Source organism: Phycodurus eques, chromosome 4 (assembly GCF_024500275.1).
Source record: "Phycodurus eques isolate BA_2022a chromosome 4, UOR_Pequ_1.1, whole genome shotgun sequence".
NCBI lineage: Eukaryota > Metazoa > Chordata > Actinopteri > Syngnathiformes > Syngnathidae > Phycodurus > Phycodurus eques.
In genome coordinates, this window is record NC_084528.1 from 28,308,555 (window position 1) to 28,324,190 (window position 15,636).

General features: G+C 41.0%; 1 protein-coding gene across 2 annotated transcripts; it reads right to left on the reverse strand.

The window, feature by feature from the left end:
• Positions 1-705: 705 nt before the first annotated feature.
• On the reverse strand, positions 706-15,489 carry LOC133401720 (glucocorticoid modulatory element-binding protein 1-like). Of its 2 annotated transcripts, none has more exons than XM_061675019.1 (10): positions 15,149-15,489; positions 11,985-12,078; positions 9,411-9,469; positions 9,163-9,284; positions 8,964-9,067; positions 6,818-7,002; positions 5,138-5,263; positions 2,932-3,069; positions 2,630-2,752; positions 706-1,848 (listed from the first exon to the last, which is right to left on the reverse strand). In XM_061675019.1, exons 2-10 carry the CDS (start codon positions 12,068-12,070, stop codon positions 1,367-1,369), a joined length of 1,425 nt encoding a protein of 474 aa, XP_061531003.1. In that variant the 5' UTR covers positions 12,071-12,078; positions 15,149-15,489; the 3' UTR covers positions 706-1,366. The 2 variants fall into 2 exon arrangements, with proteins under 2 accessions (XP_061531003.1, XP_061531002.1); XM_061675018.1 differs by having other exon boundaries at positions 11,985-12,116.
• Between the last annotated feature and the right edge of the window lie 147 nt (positions 15,490-15,636).

Below are 15,636 nucleotides of genomic sequence, written 5' to 3' on the forward strand. Positions count from 1 at the left end.
GCAGCAGCAGTAATTCAGCAATTTCTCTCTCTCTCGCTCTCTCATGACGTCACTTACGCTTGCTACAAGCTGAGTTTGAAATGCAAACAAACAACTGCAATTTCCTAACGGCCGACAGTTTGTCCGTTGGTGGGTAACGCACAGACAGAAGGAAAGCTTCAATTTTGCTCTTTTGTCCGCTCTTTCGCTTCACTTAATTTCATTTTAGCGCCAGCTCTCATCTCTCTTAATATGTCCTTCAGGATGCATTCTTCGCCGAACGCTTGTCGGTTAGTTCCGCGTTAGGACGAAGCTGCGGTTGTAGACGGACGTTCTTCTAGAACCGCTTCATTTGTTAAGCCCCTTGAGATAACCTCTGGTGTGAATCGGGGCTCTATAAATACAAAATGAATTGACTTTGATTGTCGGGGCTCGCTTATGCTTCGCAGTTTGCGGGGCGCGTGCGAACGCTAGTTGTCATGGTAACGGCATCCGCACTTACCTTTGTTCGCAGCAATGTGTGGGGCAGGGGGAAAGATGCCACACTTGCATGAGACAAGTCTGTCCTCTCAAACAGGCTAATTTCAGCAAGACAAAAAATTGGGTATGTAAAGTGTCCTATAAGTCTTGATCCTTGCGGTATTTTGACCGAAGCATGTGGCAGACGTGTCATTAAGACAGCCGGGAAAAATTGCATGTCTCCTAAAACACAATTTCAATTGCAGCTTGAAACATAAAGGGATTTATTGAAATGTCTTCACTGCTTATACAGGGTAATTTCGGGACATTAAATGCCATCTTTTACATTTTCTACACTTGTAAATTAGCAGGGAAGTCATTTGTTCATTAAAAGTAGCTTATGGATCAATCACAGTTGAAAATATCTTGTAACACACACGGTAGATACAATAATATATACTGTAAATTGTGTCTTGTGCAGAGATCGTGTTGCTGTCCTATTAAAAGCACTCTGCGTCTGTAAATGTTGTGTGCTATGTACTTTCAGACTAAAAAAAAAACAAAACAAAAAAAACAATTTCTTTAAATTCCAGATAAAAATAAACACAAACCTTGGAGATACATGCTTTTTTATTATTGGGCAGCAACATTATGCCTTAATATAAGCCTGAGTGAGATGGACAGAAGGTGTTTAAAAATGGGAATCATATCAACCTCAACACTTGATTATACAATAACTCACCAAAAAAGTATTCTCAATTACAAATATCATAAGAAATGTTTCATTTTGCTACCGATCCCAAACTATTTTTTACCACGAGGGAAAACATCGTCACCAAAGACTAACTCTGAAAGTAGCCGAAAAGAATTCTTTTACAAACTGCCATTGACTTTGGGAGCGTGTCCCACTTCATTCTGCGGCACTCTCTCATTTAGTTTTCAGTTTTTTTAAGCCCTTTCTCCCCATTGCCACCTTTTCACAGCCATGCAAGCGCTCTGCCTCACCTAGCTTCTCACTTCCTAACTGAGCCTGAAGCTTGCACGCCCTTTGTTCAAGATCCTGCTGCATCTCAAAGGTTAGTTCTTGTCCCGCCTTGCGGGCCCTCGCATGTTTACCCGACTCACAGAGCGCCCGGGTCCTCTCCTCTCTCCTCACGTGCCCCGCTCGCGGCCCGCCGGAGGTGGGGAAGTGGCTGACGTGCTGTGGGTTGATGTTGGGATGAGTGTACGGCGGCTCAGGTAAACCCGTGAGTGAGAGAGGCTGGATGACGGTGTTGCTGAGGGTGGGCGACGGCTGGCTATTGGACGGCTGGTGGCGTTGGGGTCGGAGGTGCTTGGGGGATGCGTGTTTGTAGGATGTGCTTTTAACGCACGCCTGCTTTCTCCGCTCCTTTGACAGCTCCTCCAGCCCTACAGGGAGACAGAATAGGATGAACTACAACAACATCTAAAGATGAATGGCCCCGGACCCTGAGATCGTACTTTTCGGATTCCGACCAAAACCTTCCGGGGGGGGGAAAGGGATTACAAATACATTTACTGCAAAAGAAGGGCCAGAAAAGAAAACACTTTCCAAGACAAAGTTATGAACATAGCCAAGTTAAAATGTTTTGGAATTGTTTGATACTGTTTTTTAAAGTACGTTACAGTGTTTTTATTCTTACATTTGTGTGACAATTTAGAATAAAAAAATAAATAAATTATATACACAGTATATTACAACAATGTTGCATTTCAACAACTTTTCCTCCTATTTTGTTGCATATCTACATTGTAAAAGATTGACTTTTTCACAAAAAGTCTACAAGATGTATTTATTTATTTGTTTGTTTGTTTGTCTGTCTGTCTGCGATTGATTGGCAACCAGTCCAGGTTGTCCCCCACCTCTGACCCGAAATCAGCCGGGATAGGCTCCAGCTCATCCGTGACCTTAACGAGGACAAGAAACAGCAGACAAATGGATGGATATTGTATTGTTTTATGTCTTTATTTTAACAGTGCCCATGGCCCTGAAGAGGATATGTTGTATTAAAGATGATTGGATGGATATTAAATGGCGTTGACTTATTTTTACTTATTTGATAGTTAAGACAAACAGTTAAGCAACTCAAACAAATAGGAGGTTGACCTCAGTGCTTCCATTGCGAATATTAACCATGTACATGCACTGCAAATGTTGCCTTTTCCTCACCATAAACACCGTCGCCGTCGTCGTCGTCGTCGTCTTCCTTCTGGCTACGCCGCTGCTCCAGCGCTTGCTTCACTGAGTCTAAAAGGCCAAACATCTCACACAGGGAATTCAGGATGATGGCGTCTGGAGCAACACAAATAGATCAATCTTCAGCAGCAGTGCAAGACTTGAATACTCGAAGGCCATATTTAGCTGGAGGGGCCTTCTACATTAAACATTTACTTGATCAATATTCTACTCAAAGCAAATCCATTTTTAATTATTGTTTTTTTTCCTCCAAGGTTCTCGCTGTGTGAACTCACCGGTCTCCTGCAGCTCGGCCTTCTCGCTGCGAACCTCCACTCCTTTCAGAGCGGTCAATAAGTGAGCTTGAAGACCGGACAGCACCTCCCCCATCAGCCCGCACTCAGCCACACCCTTCCACAGGCTTAATATGCCATCTAGATGAAAAAATACGAGGCAGAATAGCATATTTGGGGGGATTCCCGTGCTGTAAGGAAGCGCTACACACTTATACCAGGGCTTATACCTTGGAAAAATGTATCTCCGTTAAGAGATTGCTGGACCCAAAATGTTTGAGAACCGTTGCCTTCGTCGACCTGTGTGTCTATTTTTGGGTACATATTGTTTGGTTCTAGTTGTCGAGCAACAAGCAGAGAACAGCACACAAAATAATGCAGGGGGGAAAGAAAAGGTAGCGGGTAAGGAAGACTGTTTGTAACGATGTCGGGAAGACACGAGTTAGAGAAAAGGTGCGCCAGTCGCACCGATGGAGGATAAAAGGGATGGAAGAGGTCACGTCGAGTTTATTTATGTAGCACATTTTACATAAAAGGCTGAGACTCGCTGCGTTTCTCGATTTAAAAAAAATATATATATATACTGAAAGGGAGTAAAACGTGCTGAGAAGGTAGGTATTATTATTAGTAATACATTTGTATCATCACACTCATTATCCACCTCGTTTGGTCGGACAGGATCTGAACTTTCAGATAATTAAATGGAATGTGCTACTTGCAGAAGCACCCAACCTTTCTCACCTCTCCAAATGTTAGTCCAAAATTAGATACGCGTTAAAAAGAAAAACATCAATACAATAAGTATTTTAAATGATGTGTTCTAATAATAATTATGGATGAATAATCACAGGCTTCATTAAAACCCAGCGAGCCTTTGGTTGATGAAATAAGAAACAAACACATAAGGCAGTCAATACGGCAAATTGTTATTCGCGACTGACACTGTTAAAATACTAAAACTGACCATTCAAAAACTCACAACAGGTCCTTTTAAAGTGAAAATAAATGTCTAATTTAAGAACCTATTTTATGATGAAACAACTTTTTAAAATATGATAATATAATGTAAATACATATCATTCCATAAATGGGTGTCGAAAAAGAGCTAACAATTGATTACATCATACTTTGTCTCGCTCTAAGCAGGGGTGTCGAACTCATTTTTGTCATGGGCCACATCGCAGTAATGGTTCCACTCGGAGGGCCGTTATCGCTGCAAACTCATATGAATGTATGATTCCCTCCTATTATTACATGTACACAAATTAATGGATAATTACTTTTGAAATCAAAAGCCAGTAAAAACCGTTTGTTCAACTACAGTATGAATCAATTTTCTTTTTAAAAGTGGGGTTGGTAAAAACAAAATGAACCCAATTTGGAATTTTGGTATTGTAGCAAAAAACACAAAGTCGATGCACACTCTTGCGGGCCACATAAAATGACGTGGCGGGCCGGATCTGGCCCCTGGGCCACCAGTTTGACACCTGTGCTCTAAGGGTTCGAAGACAGTGTTAGAAAATAAAAGACAAAAAGTGGTTTTGTTTTAGGGGTCCTAAGATGATATTTTGGGGGGCTTCAGCAGATGTTTTGCGATGTGTGTATGACTATTATCGGGATCTGAGGGCTGTTAAGTGCGACGGTGCTATTACTTTGACTACTAATACTAATATTGTTTCCCTGACTGTGTAAAAGACGACCAATGTTGGATCTGCACATTTAGTTGAAGCGTGCAAAGTTTGCTTTTCATAAATTCAATGACATGATGACATCTGACCTGCAATGTGCTCACGCTTGAACAATCTACTGACTTCCTGTACTGTTGAGTGATGATTCAGATACATTGTTTTTTTCCAACCGTCCCCAGTCTCAAAGCTTTAGTTAGGCTGCAAACTTTTTAGGGCTGAAGTTGTCTTCAATGTAGCTTACATATATAGTTACATGCCACATTCAGTGCATCCCATTGATCCTTTGTTTCCTCCCAGAGGGAGAGACGTTCGTAAAAATACCCGATTTTGAATGTACCGGCAAACATTACCCTGCATTCTAATGAATCTAAAATACATCCACAGATGAAGCAGACACAATTTTAGTTGACTGCTCGTCAGCTATATATAGCATATTTTCTTCCAGCTCTACGACAGATCACTTGTGTTTAGATTCCATCACAGTAACAACAACAACAACAAAAACACTGCATTTTATTTACCAGGTGTGTCATTCCGCTTCCTCTTTGGATGTCCATTGGCTGTGGTGAGGTGCGCGGAGCTCCACTCCCCGCCAAATCTATCGTCCAACGACTCCTCCAAGTCAGCTGCATCATGTAAAGACTCTCCTGAAATGAGGAGGGGTCATCCAACACAGAAAGTAAAGATCCTCTATTACAAGTACAAACAGGACAAATGGCGAGATATAAAAGTGTCTGGCACCTCGCTACAATATGAGAAATACAATCCTGTATTAGACAAGTAATTTATTTCATTAATCAGTATACAATTACTGAAAGGATTAAGGAAAATATACTTTTTGGTGGCTTATATAGGGTTAGGGTTCGGTTAAATGATGTGTCCGTGCGACACATAAACACAGTGTAGCGAGTGTATGAAGTGCGGCCTCCACAAGTGAAAAAATGCTTTTCAGAAAAGCGTGTGACACAACGTTAGTAAAACCTGAACCTTTTTAAATTGTGAAAAAAAGAATGCATCATGATGCCTTAAGTAGTAGCAGTACATATAAAAGGCCACTCGGTGACAGTATCGCTCTGCAAACACCTTCTTGGTACGTTTTATTTTGTCAGTTTTCAGTTTGCAGTGGTCAACTTCTCTTTACACTTGTACGATTCTAAAATGCTATTTAAAATATTGGCTGTACATTTAAATACGATTTTACGATGGTAACAGTTTGAGCCTGGAACAAATTCATTCGGGTTGCATTATTCCCTATGGAAAAAGTGCTTTGAAATGAGAACATCTGGGAAGTCCGCATATGATGTTATGTGTGACGGCAGTTGATGTTTCGTGCAAGAAAGAGAAAGAGTTGAGCCGTTTCTTGGATGAGGAAATGTTTTTCTAATTCCAAACTATACAACCTCAGGGGTATTCGATTTGAGGTTCTTTTATAATAATGATAAGGCCGAGGGAAGACCGATGCGCCAAGTCAATTTTTTATTTTTTTCTTAAGCTTATTAAGTATTTCATTATCATGGAAATTAAATCCAGGGAGCTTGTGCGAGCATCTTTATAGAACAACATGCCAAAGGGGGAAACATGAGCAATAGTATGCAGCAAATTGAAAGGGGCCAACGACTAGGGCGGTGTTTCCCAATTTTTCTCCAACCAAGGCACGTTTGCCATTCTAAAAGATATCACGGCACACCGACCAACAAAAATGGGACAAAGAAATGCTTGAATCTTTAAAAACGTTGTTTTTCTGATTATTAAAAGTTGTTTTTACAAATGTATTATTAAAGAGAGAAAGGTATTTTCAACACTTTACACTGGTTAATCATTTGTAAAAACAATAGACCCAAGTGAGGATTGACCAATTGGATTTGTGTAAAAAATATGAAATTGACCAAACTTGGACTGACAGTGAGGATATACTGAAATAATAATTATCTCATCCTAATTTCCTCACAATGTGAAATATGGACCTGTTTAATTGAACACAAAGCTATTATTCTGTTGCGTCAATGGCAGCAGACGGATACACGGGGTAATTGTACCTTCTGTCCATCTATCGGTGGAGCATTTAAATTTGTTATGCCTGTCACTTTACATCACTGGCATGCAATAAATAGATGAATGAAAAAGAGATTATTTGTGGTAAATAATCCTTTTTGAATCCTCTCTCCCGCCAGAATAATGAGCCGTGGTTGGGAATGGCGCACCTGTCAGGGGAGGCACCTGCCCGCCGAGAGACTCGAAAGCCACAGACGACGGGTTGGGCTGCACCGACGTGCCCAGAGGAAGCTGCGAGCTGTTGATCAGCATGTCAAATTTCGTGCTGCGGCACGTGTTGCTGCACACCGTGGCATGCTGGTAGAAGTCAATCTGGCCAGAGTCCATCATTTTTCTGCGTGGGAAAAGAAGCGCGTCGGTGTCGAAAACACTGTGTTTATTGCACAGCTGCTTAAGGACTGTTTAAGTCTGAGAACCATCCCAACACGTTTCTCAAACACAAAGACCTCTCTGCAGGATGCAAGATGAGAACAACAGATATTGCCTTCGACTCAGCGTATTGACTCACAGCAACTCCAGGGAACCAGAGTAAACATGATAACGACACAAAAAGCAATACTCTGCAGCTTGTTTGCCCGGGTACTTGAACCTGCCACCTTTATAATGCTGCTTAGCAACCACATACAGAGTAGATTACGTAAGTCTGTTGAGCTGCAGATACGGATGGGACAAAATTTTTTTTTACTAAAAACTGAAATCTGCTACGAAAACTGATTTCTTGTGCAGACTGGTGATGTCTGGCTTTCATTTCCAGGTACAGTATTTGCATCTGCATTTGATACATAACATAGAAGATTTGAAATGAAACACTGACTTTTAGGTGACTAAAGATTAGTCATGAAATAGATTTAAGTGAATAAATCTTAATATTCGATTGCAAATCTTTTGCTTGCAACAACTGCGTCATGCCTGTGACCCACTGACTTCACCAAACTTTTCCGTTCTGCTTTTCTGATGCTTTTCCAGCCTTTCACTGCTTTTTTTCTTGAATCCGCCCAAAAGAGCATTTATATTATCAAGAGTCCTGTAATATCCATCCGTCCATTTTCTTTACTGCCTGTCCCCCGAAATCCATCAAAAGGCGGACAACACTGTGAACTGATAGCTAAGCAATCGCACAGCATATAAATACATACAACACATTCACACCATTACTGAGTGGGAATTGAACCCACGCTGCCTGCACCCAAGCAAACAACTAAACTAATAGTGTCATAATGTTGGTGCATTCAATTGTTTTTTTTTCTTTGACATTTTTTTTTTTCAATTCTTACTTATTTTAAATTCATTTATCCTATTTAATAATTGGCTAATTGCTTTATTGTTAATAAAAACTCATAAACACGTTGAACATTTTCTATCCGTTTCATGAAATCATTGGTTTACTAGTTCTAATTAAAACAATTCCACATAGTACAATTTAAATATGAGAATAAACAATTTTCCTTTTTTTTTTTTTTTTTTTTTTTTAAATATGTACAAATGACATGGCTTCTGAGTTTGTTTTGCTGTTGCCATCGTGTGTTAATTCAATGCAGATTAATGAGCACGGCCGTCCCTGAAGAAGCCACACAAATCATGACATTAGCGCTACTAATTTTCACCAACAAGTTTGTACAATTGGGATGATGTGCAGGTCCTCCTTTCTCAAAGCTTTTATCGGTTCCGTCACTTTGGAAAGGTTCATCTTTGTCTCATTGCTGATGTCACTAACAGTTGTGTTAGGGTTTTCTTTTGTTTTTTCTTTGCAGTTTTCATCAAGTGCAGCCGTTGTCCTTGGTCTACCCGTTCGACGTCTTTTAATTTGTACAGCCAGTGTGGCTTCTTTCGTTCTTCTTCAGGACAGAAGGTAGCGTTCACAGGCAAAGCCCAAATCTGAAACTGATCGTTGACATTCTAATTGTTTGAATAATCAGTATAATTAGACAAAGTTACATACCTGACCCTGATAGAAATTTTGATCTCTTGTCTCATATTCGTCTCTTTAATGTTAAACCAAACTGTTTCCAGTCAACAGCGAAAAGGGGAATTCAAACCTAATTCTATCTGTAATAGCTTCCCATAAAGTATTATGTATGTTTTTATCTACACATATTTTATTGAAACTTTATTTTGACGAAGGCAAAAATTGGGTTTTTTGGGGGTTCATTCACAGTCACAGATATTCACATGCATCGTTTTGTTTTTGCAGGGTAACGATTATTGTAATGACTGTATACTGATTAAACTCAAACCTGATTCAGACAGAAACAAAAAAATAATAATAATAATAATTCAAATAAAAAAAGACTTTACCTGAGCATAACCCCACCTAGTCTGATTGCCCTTTTCCAGTCCTTCAGGGTGGCTTTGCCTGCCAGGTGTACAAACTGCTTAGGACTGATAAGCTGGTCATTAAACTGTAAAAACAGGACAACAGTGTGTGCTTGTAAACAAACCTGCAAAGACGTACGCTACGAGAATAAAGACAACATTACGGCCTCCATCCACTTACTTTGACGCATCGAACGTTGATTCCAGGACACACAAACTTCTTGAAGAGCAAAACAGCTCGACTTTCTCCGCAAGTAATAGGATAGCCGTACTCCACACTCTCCCCCTCTGATTTACTGTCGTCTACGAAGGTACAGTGAAAAAAAGATGCCTGTCAAAATGTTTCATTAGTACAAGAAGAATCTGTTAAGTGCATTTCACCAACGACTTCCCATTTTTTCCCCCCTTAGGGCAGTGTCTTTTACTTACCATGTTGAGTCTCGATGGCCAAGACTGTGCTGCTGGTATCTGCAATGTCATAATTTCCCCTGCAGAGGGCAACAGAGTATCATTTTTTTTTTTAAAATATATATAAAGAAATAATCAAATACTCGTGGAATAGTGAAGTTGCCCGTTAATTTATGAACCTTATTAGGAAACAGCTTTGGTGTAAACAATTCGAGGGTTCTCTACCATTTATAATGTCTGAGCTAGAGTTAATACATACATATAATATGCATCGTTTTCATTATGAGTGAACTGCTATTGTTATAAACTTGAAAATGTCATGGTCAGCATGGTATATACTGGTGGTTCACACTTTTGCCACACACTTCTGAGATTTTGGGTTTGAATCTCAGCTCTGTGTCTCCTATGTGAAGTTTGCATGTTTTCCCTGCGCTTGCGTGCTTTTTTTTTTTTTTTTTTTTTTTTTTTTTTTTCCTCTGGTAGTATATAGCATCAAAAGATTATGGCTATATTTCTGATTGTCTTTCGAGGTTACGAATAAGAGTACGTTGTCACTTGGGTGTTTTCCATATAAATATTTGCTGCAGTTCAACAAATATTTACTGTAATTATGACATTTCGAGGTTATGAACAGAATGCAATGGACTCGTTTGCGCAGCGGCGCGTCCTCACGTGGTACAAAAAGTCGCACACAGTTACCGGTGTACTTTTCATTTAATTGTTTTATATTTAAGGCATAGAAGTGTTTTTCGTACAAATATTTACTGGGTTACGTTGCTGGCGAAGGAATGGAACTCCGTTGTAAACCGAGGACAACATACTGTATATACTTTGTATAGAATTGATGCAAATCCTACATTTTAATTGCTATATTTTGCTTGTAGACAAATAGTTGCGTGCCCACCCATCAAGTGTGAAATAAAACAACTGAGTAAATCTTTAGTTATGTTCCTATTTGTGAAAATGTGTCAGTAACCGAGTCGTTCGGCATTTGCATGACGTGTTGTCTGTCTCAAACGTGTTGCCTGTTCCACACCGCCGACATGTTTTTTTTTTTTAATAACTTTATTGGCTGTCCGATATTTCCAATACTACATCAAAAGACGCGACAAGGCTAAAAATAAACTAACTTTTGAATTCAAATATACTGTGCACGCGGCGACGTGGAGTAAATGTCTTTTGCGGAGCCGATCTGCGAATTATGACATTAAAGCCGATCAGCATAAAATGCTAAATATCGGCCGATACCGATCAGCCCGATGCAATCGGTGTAAAGTCTAATGCCGCCGTTCTGTCGAATCATGCTCTAAAGTTTCGGTGTGGGTAAAGTCGTTTAATTAAAAATAAAGTAATTTAATTACAGTAAGTTAGCACCCATTATTTCCGTCACGTTGTAATGTTGGTTCGACCTGATTCATTAGAATACACGATCTGACTAGAGCAGTGATCTCCAACCTTTATTGAGCCAAGGAACATATTTTACAATTTAAAAATCTTACGGCACACCAACAAACAAAAATGTCACAAAAAGTGGATACAATAATTACTGTATTTACTTCCTGCCATCTAATAGAAGACCATTCATTTGTTCTGTCTGTCACTATGCCTCACTGGCATAAATAGAGGAACGAAGATATATTATTTATTGTAAATATAACGCTTTTAGCAATTAAGTACGCAAGTATATACAGTAAATGAACAGGTCATTTAAATAGACACATTCCTCCATCTTGTGATTGGATCGGTGATCGGTTATCGTTTTTTTAAACTCGCTGATCGGTGATCGGCCCCAAAAATCCTGATCACGAAAAGCCTAATTTACATAATAACACCCTGGAGTGTGTTCGTGTCGTGTGTGTTCGGTGATGTGCCCACGCACCACAAGATGCTGTTATTGTCTTGGACGCTCGCTTATTCGAGCTGTGCGAATGCCGCGAACGTTCACCGTCGAGCGAGGCAAACGGAGACGAATCTACCCTTAAAACCGGCTAATTTCACCTTGGCTCACAAGCGCCCCATCTTGTGGTTTTCCAGTTGCAAGCCATCATTTGCGCGATGTATTGCTTCGCGTTAACACATATGCCGCCGCGCAAGTGGGGGGGGAAAAACAAAAAAACAAAAAGAGGAGTCCAACAGTCGCCAATGCACTTTAAGCTGATTAGCGAACAGTACAGAGAGTCAAATGCAAAATGAAAAGACTCTCGAGGAGCATGGAGAACATCCTCACACTGAACTAATGTGTGGTAAATGGCCAGCTGGAGCTGAAGTAAGAGCCACTGACGTCTTTCACTAAGCAACGCCTGCACGCACGTCAACACACGAATACTACAGTGTGTGTGACTCGCAGCTGAATTACACTTCATTAACCCAGGTTGTTTCTTGACGTCCTCTTTTATGAGGTTTAACTCCACAAGGGGCCCATGCAGGGAACATATATTTTTTTAAATATAATACAGTCGTCTGATATTGCTAGTGTTGTGAATCATCACGTAACATGTATTCGACTGTACCACTAAGTCTATTCAACTGGATGCCAAGCTGATATTATCTGTTTTCATGTATCTATTAGTGGTGTCTCGACGTCCATAGCATTACCCGTGCAAGATGGGCTGCAGGTGCAGGATGACTTGAGCCTTATGGTTGTTGCCACTGGACCCCCCCTCCTCTTCCTTCTCCATCATGAGATCCCCTGCAGACACAATGACCTCAGCACCCCTCCTCACAGAGCTGCACGCACAGAGGCCCAGCCGCGCATGTTAACAGCCGTATCTAGCCCAAACGCACGCACGCACGGACGCTATTTCCACGCACACACGCATGCCACGTCAATGAAAAGCTTCTCACCCCGCAGACGTGATGTGATGTCTGACATGCAACTGCCATAGAAAATGAACCCATAATGGTCTTAGAATGGCATAATCCACGCATGAAGTATTGTTTCACTGTAGAAAACAAGCCTATGCATTAAGGTAATGTACACGTGAGGAGACTCATACTAAGATTAGTCCATGTGATTTCCAACGAATTAATGAATAATAATCATACAAACCCCAATTGCAATCAAGTTGGGATGTTGCGTAAAATGTAAATAAAACCTGAATACAATGATTTTCAACCAGTGTTCAGTTGAATACGCTACAAAGACAAGATAGTTCATGTTCAAACCGATAAGCTTAGTTGTTTGTTTTTTTTGTGCAAATATTCACTCATTCTGAATTTGATACCTGCAACACATTTAAAACAAACTGGTACAGGGGCATGTTTACCACTGTGTTACGTCACTTTTCCTGTTCACAACACTCAATTTCCGTTTGGGAACTGAGGACACTAATTGCTGAAGCTTTGTAGGTGGAATTCATTCCCATTCTTGCTAGACGTACAACTTCAGTCGCTTAACAGTCCAGGGTGTCCGTTGTCATATTTTGCGCTTCATAATGCGCCACACATTTTCAATGGGAGAAAGGTCTGGACCGCTGGCAGGCCAGTCTGGTACTCGCACTCTTTTACTACGAAACCACACTGTTGTAACACGTGCAGAATGTGACTTGGCATTGTCTTGCTGTAATAAGCAGGGATGTTCCTGGAAAAATGTTGCTTGGATGGCAGCATATGTTGCTCTAAAACCTGTATGTACCTTTCAGCATTAATGGTGCCTTAGCAAAAGTGCAAGTTACCCATGCCATGGGCACCAACACACCCTCATACCATCACATATGCTGGATTTTTAACTTTGCGCTGATAACAATCCGGATGGTCCTTTTTCTCTTTGGCCGGGTGGACACGACGTCCATGATTTCCAAAAACAATTTGAAATGTGAACTTGTCAGACCACAGCCAACTTTTCCACTTCACATTAGTCCATCTCAGAGGAGCTTTGGCCCAGAGAAGCCGGTGGCCTTTCTGAGTCTTGTTGATATATGGCTTTCGCTTCGCATGGTAGAGTTTTAACTTGCATTTGTAGACTTACCAACGAACTGTGTTAACTGACAATGTTTTTCTGAAGTGTTCCGGAGCCAACGTGACAATATCCTTTACACAGCGATGCTGGTTTTCAATGCAATGCCGCCTGAGGGATCAAAGGTCACAGGCATTCAATGTTGGTTTTGGGCCTTGCTGCTTACGTGCAGAGATTTTTCCATAGTCTCCGAAACTTTCGCTGATATTATAGACCGTGGATGATAAAATCCCTAAATTCCTTGCAATTGTACTTTGAGAAACATTTTTAAACTGTTGGACTATTTGTTCACACGGATGTTCACAAAGTGATGAACCGCGCGCGCCCCATCCTTGCTTGTGAACAACTGAGCCTTTCGGGGATGCTCCTTTTATACCCAATCATGGCACCCACCTGTTTCCAGTTAACCTGTACACCTGTGGAATGTTGCAAACAGGTGTTGTTGTTTTTTAGCATTCCTCAACCTTCCCTGTCTTTTGTCACCGCTGTCCCAGCCTTTTTGTAATGTGTTACAGGTATCAATTTGTAAAAAAATAAATAACGTTCATCAGTTTGAACCTTAAAAATCTTGTCTTTGTAGTGTATTCAATTGAATATGGGTTGAAAATGATTTGCAAATCATTGTATTCTGTTTTTATTTACGTTTTACACAACGTGCCAACTTCATTGCAATTGGGGTTTGTATTCTAACGATATCAGATAATGTGATAAATATACTGGCAGTGAGTAAACATTTAAAAAGTGTCAGGCGGGTGAGTGGTGTAATGTATTAGAACACTTTTGTGGCGCTCAATTTTGCATGAAACAAATATACTTTTAGATACATTTAAAGCGGTGGTTCTCAAACCTTTTACACCAAGTACCACCATAAGGACCAACATTAAAACACAGTAGCTAGTCATACGATAATAAATCAAACTAACTGTGCTTCATTATAGTAAATAATTAAAAATACACTAAAATAACGATTACTTAAAAGATAAGTTCAATACAAAATTGGACTAAAAATATTTAAAAGCAAAACAATTCGAAAAGATTAAATGCAACTGTATTTTACTTAAAAGTTAAATACAACTGAACCAAACTGAAAACAAATCTTGGTTACTGTAACATTATACAGAGTTTAAACATATACAGTAATTGTTTCCTGTACTTGTACCACACGTTGAGAATCACCGGAATACAGGATCAAATGTCACGACAAACTATATTTACACAATACCATCACAACAATCAAGGTAGTCTGTTGTATATTATCAGGTCAAATACGTCGAGCGCGCTATGATACTTATTTCAATCTGCTTGGTTTACTCCGGGTCTAGCCACGGGCAAACGGGATACAATGTCAGGTTAATAACCTACAAATGTACAAAACAGATTGTGACAATCAGTCAGCGCTCGTTGAAATGGAATTATTTGCACAACGCGCCATGTCCAATCGTGCAGGAAAGAAGCAGCCTCCACGGACAACGGCGAAAAAATACGAACGGGCAAATGGTCTATTCCCAAATAAATGGGTGCCAAATGCGAGGACTCCGACCCAGCAAGACGAGCAAGTATAGCCTGAGCCTGAGCCTGAGCCTGAGCCTGAGCCTGAGCCGTTGCGTGTCTCCCTCACACTCCTTCACCCACTCCGAGTGACGTCACGCGCAGCCCCGGCACGCACGCTCGACAAGCGAGCGCACAAACACACAGTCGGAAACAAAACACCAACAACAAATAAAATAGAGAGAAAGCAGGCAAGCGCACGCCCAAACACAGAAGCCTGCTAACTTGGAGTCGACGTTGTCTCAGTTGGACTTACCGTTGCGGAGCGAGGCGCCGTTCTCCTCATCGTCCGCCGGCCACAGCGGGAGGAGAGCATGCGCCGTGACGCGTCCACGCTCCCCGCACTGAAGGCGGCGAGCCTTTGCCTGAGAAGCATCTGTCCCGCTGTCACGACAAGCGGCGCGCTCGCACGCGATGCTGTGTAAATCGCTCAAATTACTCTTACGTGCGAGGGCGCCGCTTGATTGGAGCGCGGACACACTTCTTACGGCTTCGGCGCTATAAAAAGGGACGACAGCGCACGGTTATTAATGTCACTTCCTTGTTTTGGTAGGAACGTACGAGGAGACTTGCTTTTGTCAAACGGTGACGAAAGTGTGTGTGCGCGCGTGTGAAGTGTGGGGGTGTGGGGGTGCGGGGGCGTATACGTGGAGTGTCCTAACATGTCAACGTAACGTACTTCCAGCCTGAATTAATCATCAAGAAAGTGTAATTGATCCGAGTTCAGTGTTACCGTGCCCGGTG

What these genes read in the sequence shown, in the direction of transcription:
- LOC133401720 (XM_061675019.1), bottom strand. Translation starts at nt 12,070, where the DNA reads ATGATGGAGAAGGAAGAGGAGGGGGGGTCCAGTGGCAACAACCATAAG. An exon ending in GAAGCGGAATGACACACCTG is followed by an intron (nt 3,070 to 5,137) that starts GTAAATAAAATG and finishes TTTTTCATCTAG; the next exon opens with ATGGCATATTAAGCCTGTGG. An exon ending in CGACGGCGACGGTGTTTATG is followed by an intron (nt 1,849 to 2,629) that starts GTGAGGAAAAGG and finishes GTCTCCCTGTAG; the next exon opens with GGCTGGAGGAGCTGTCAAAG.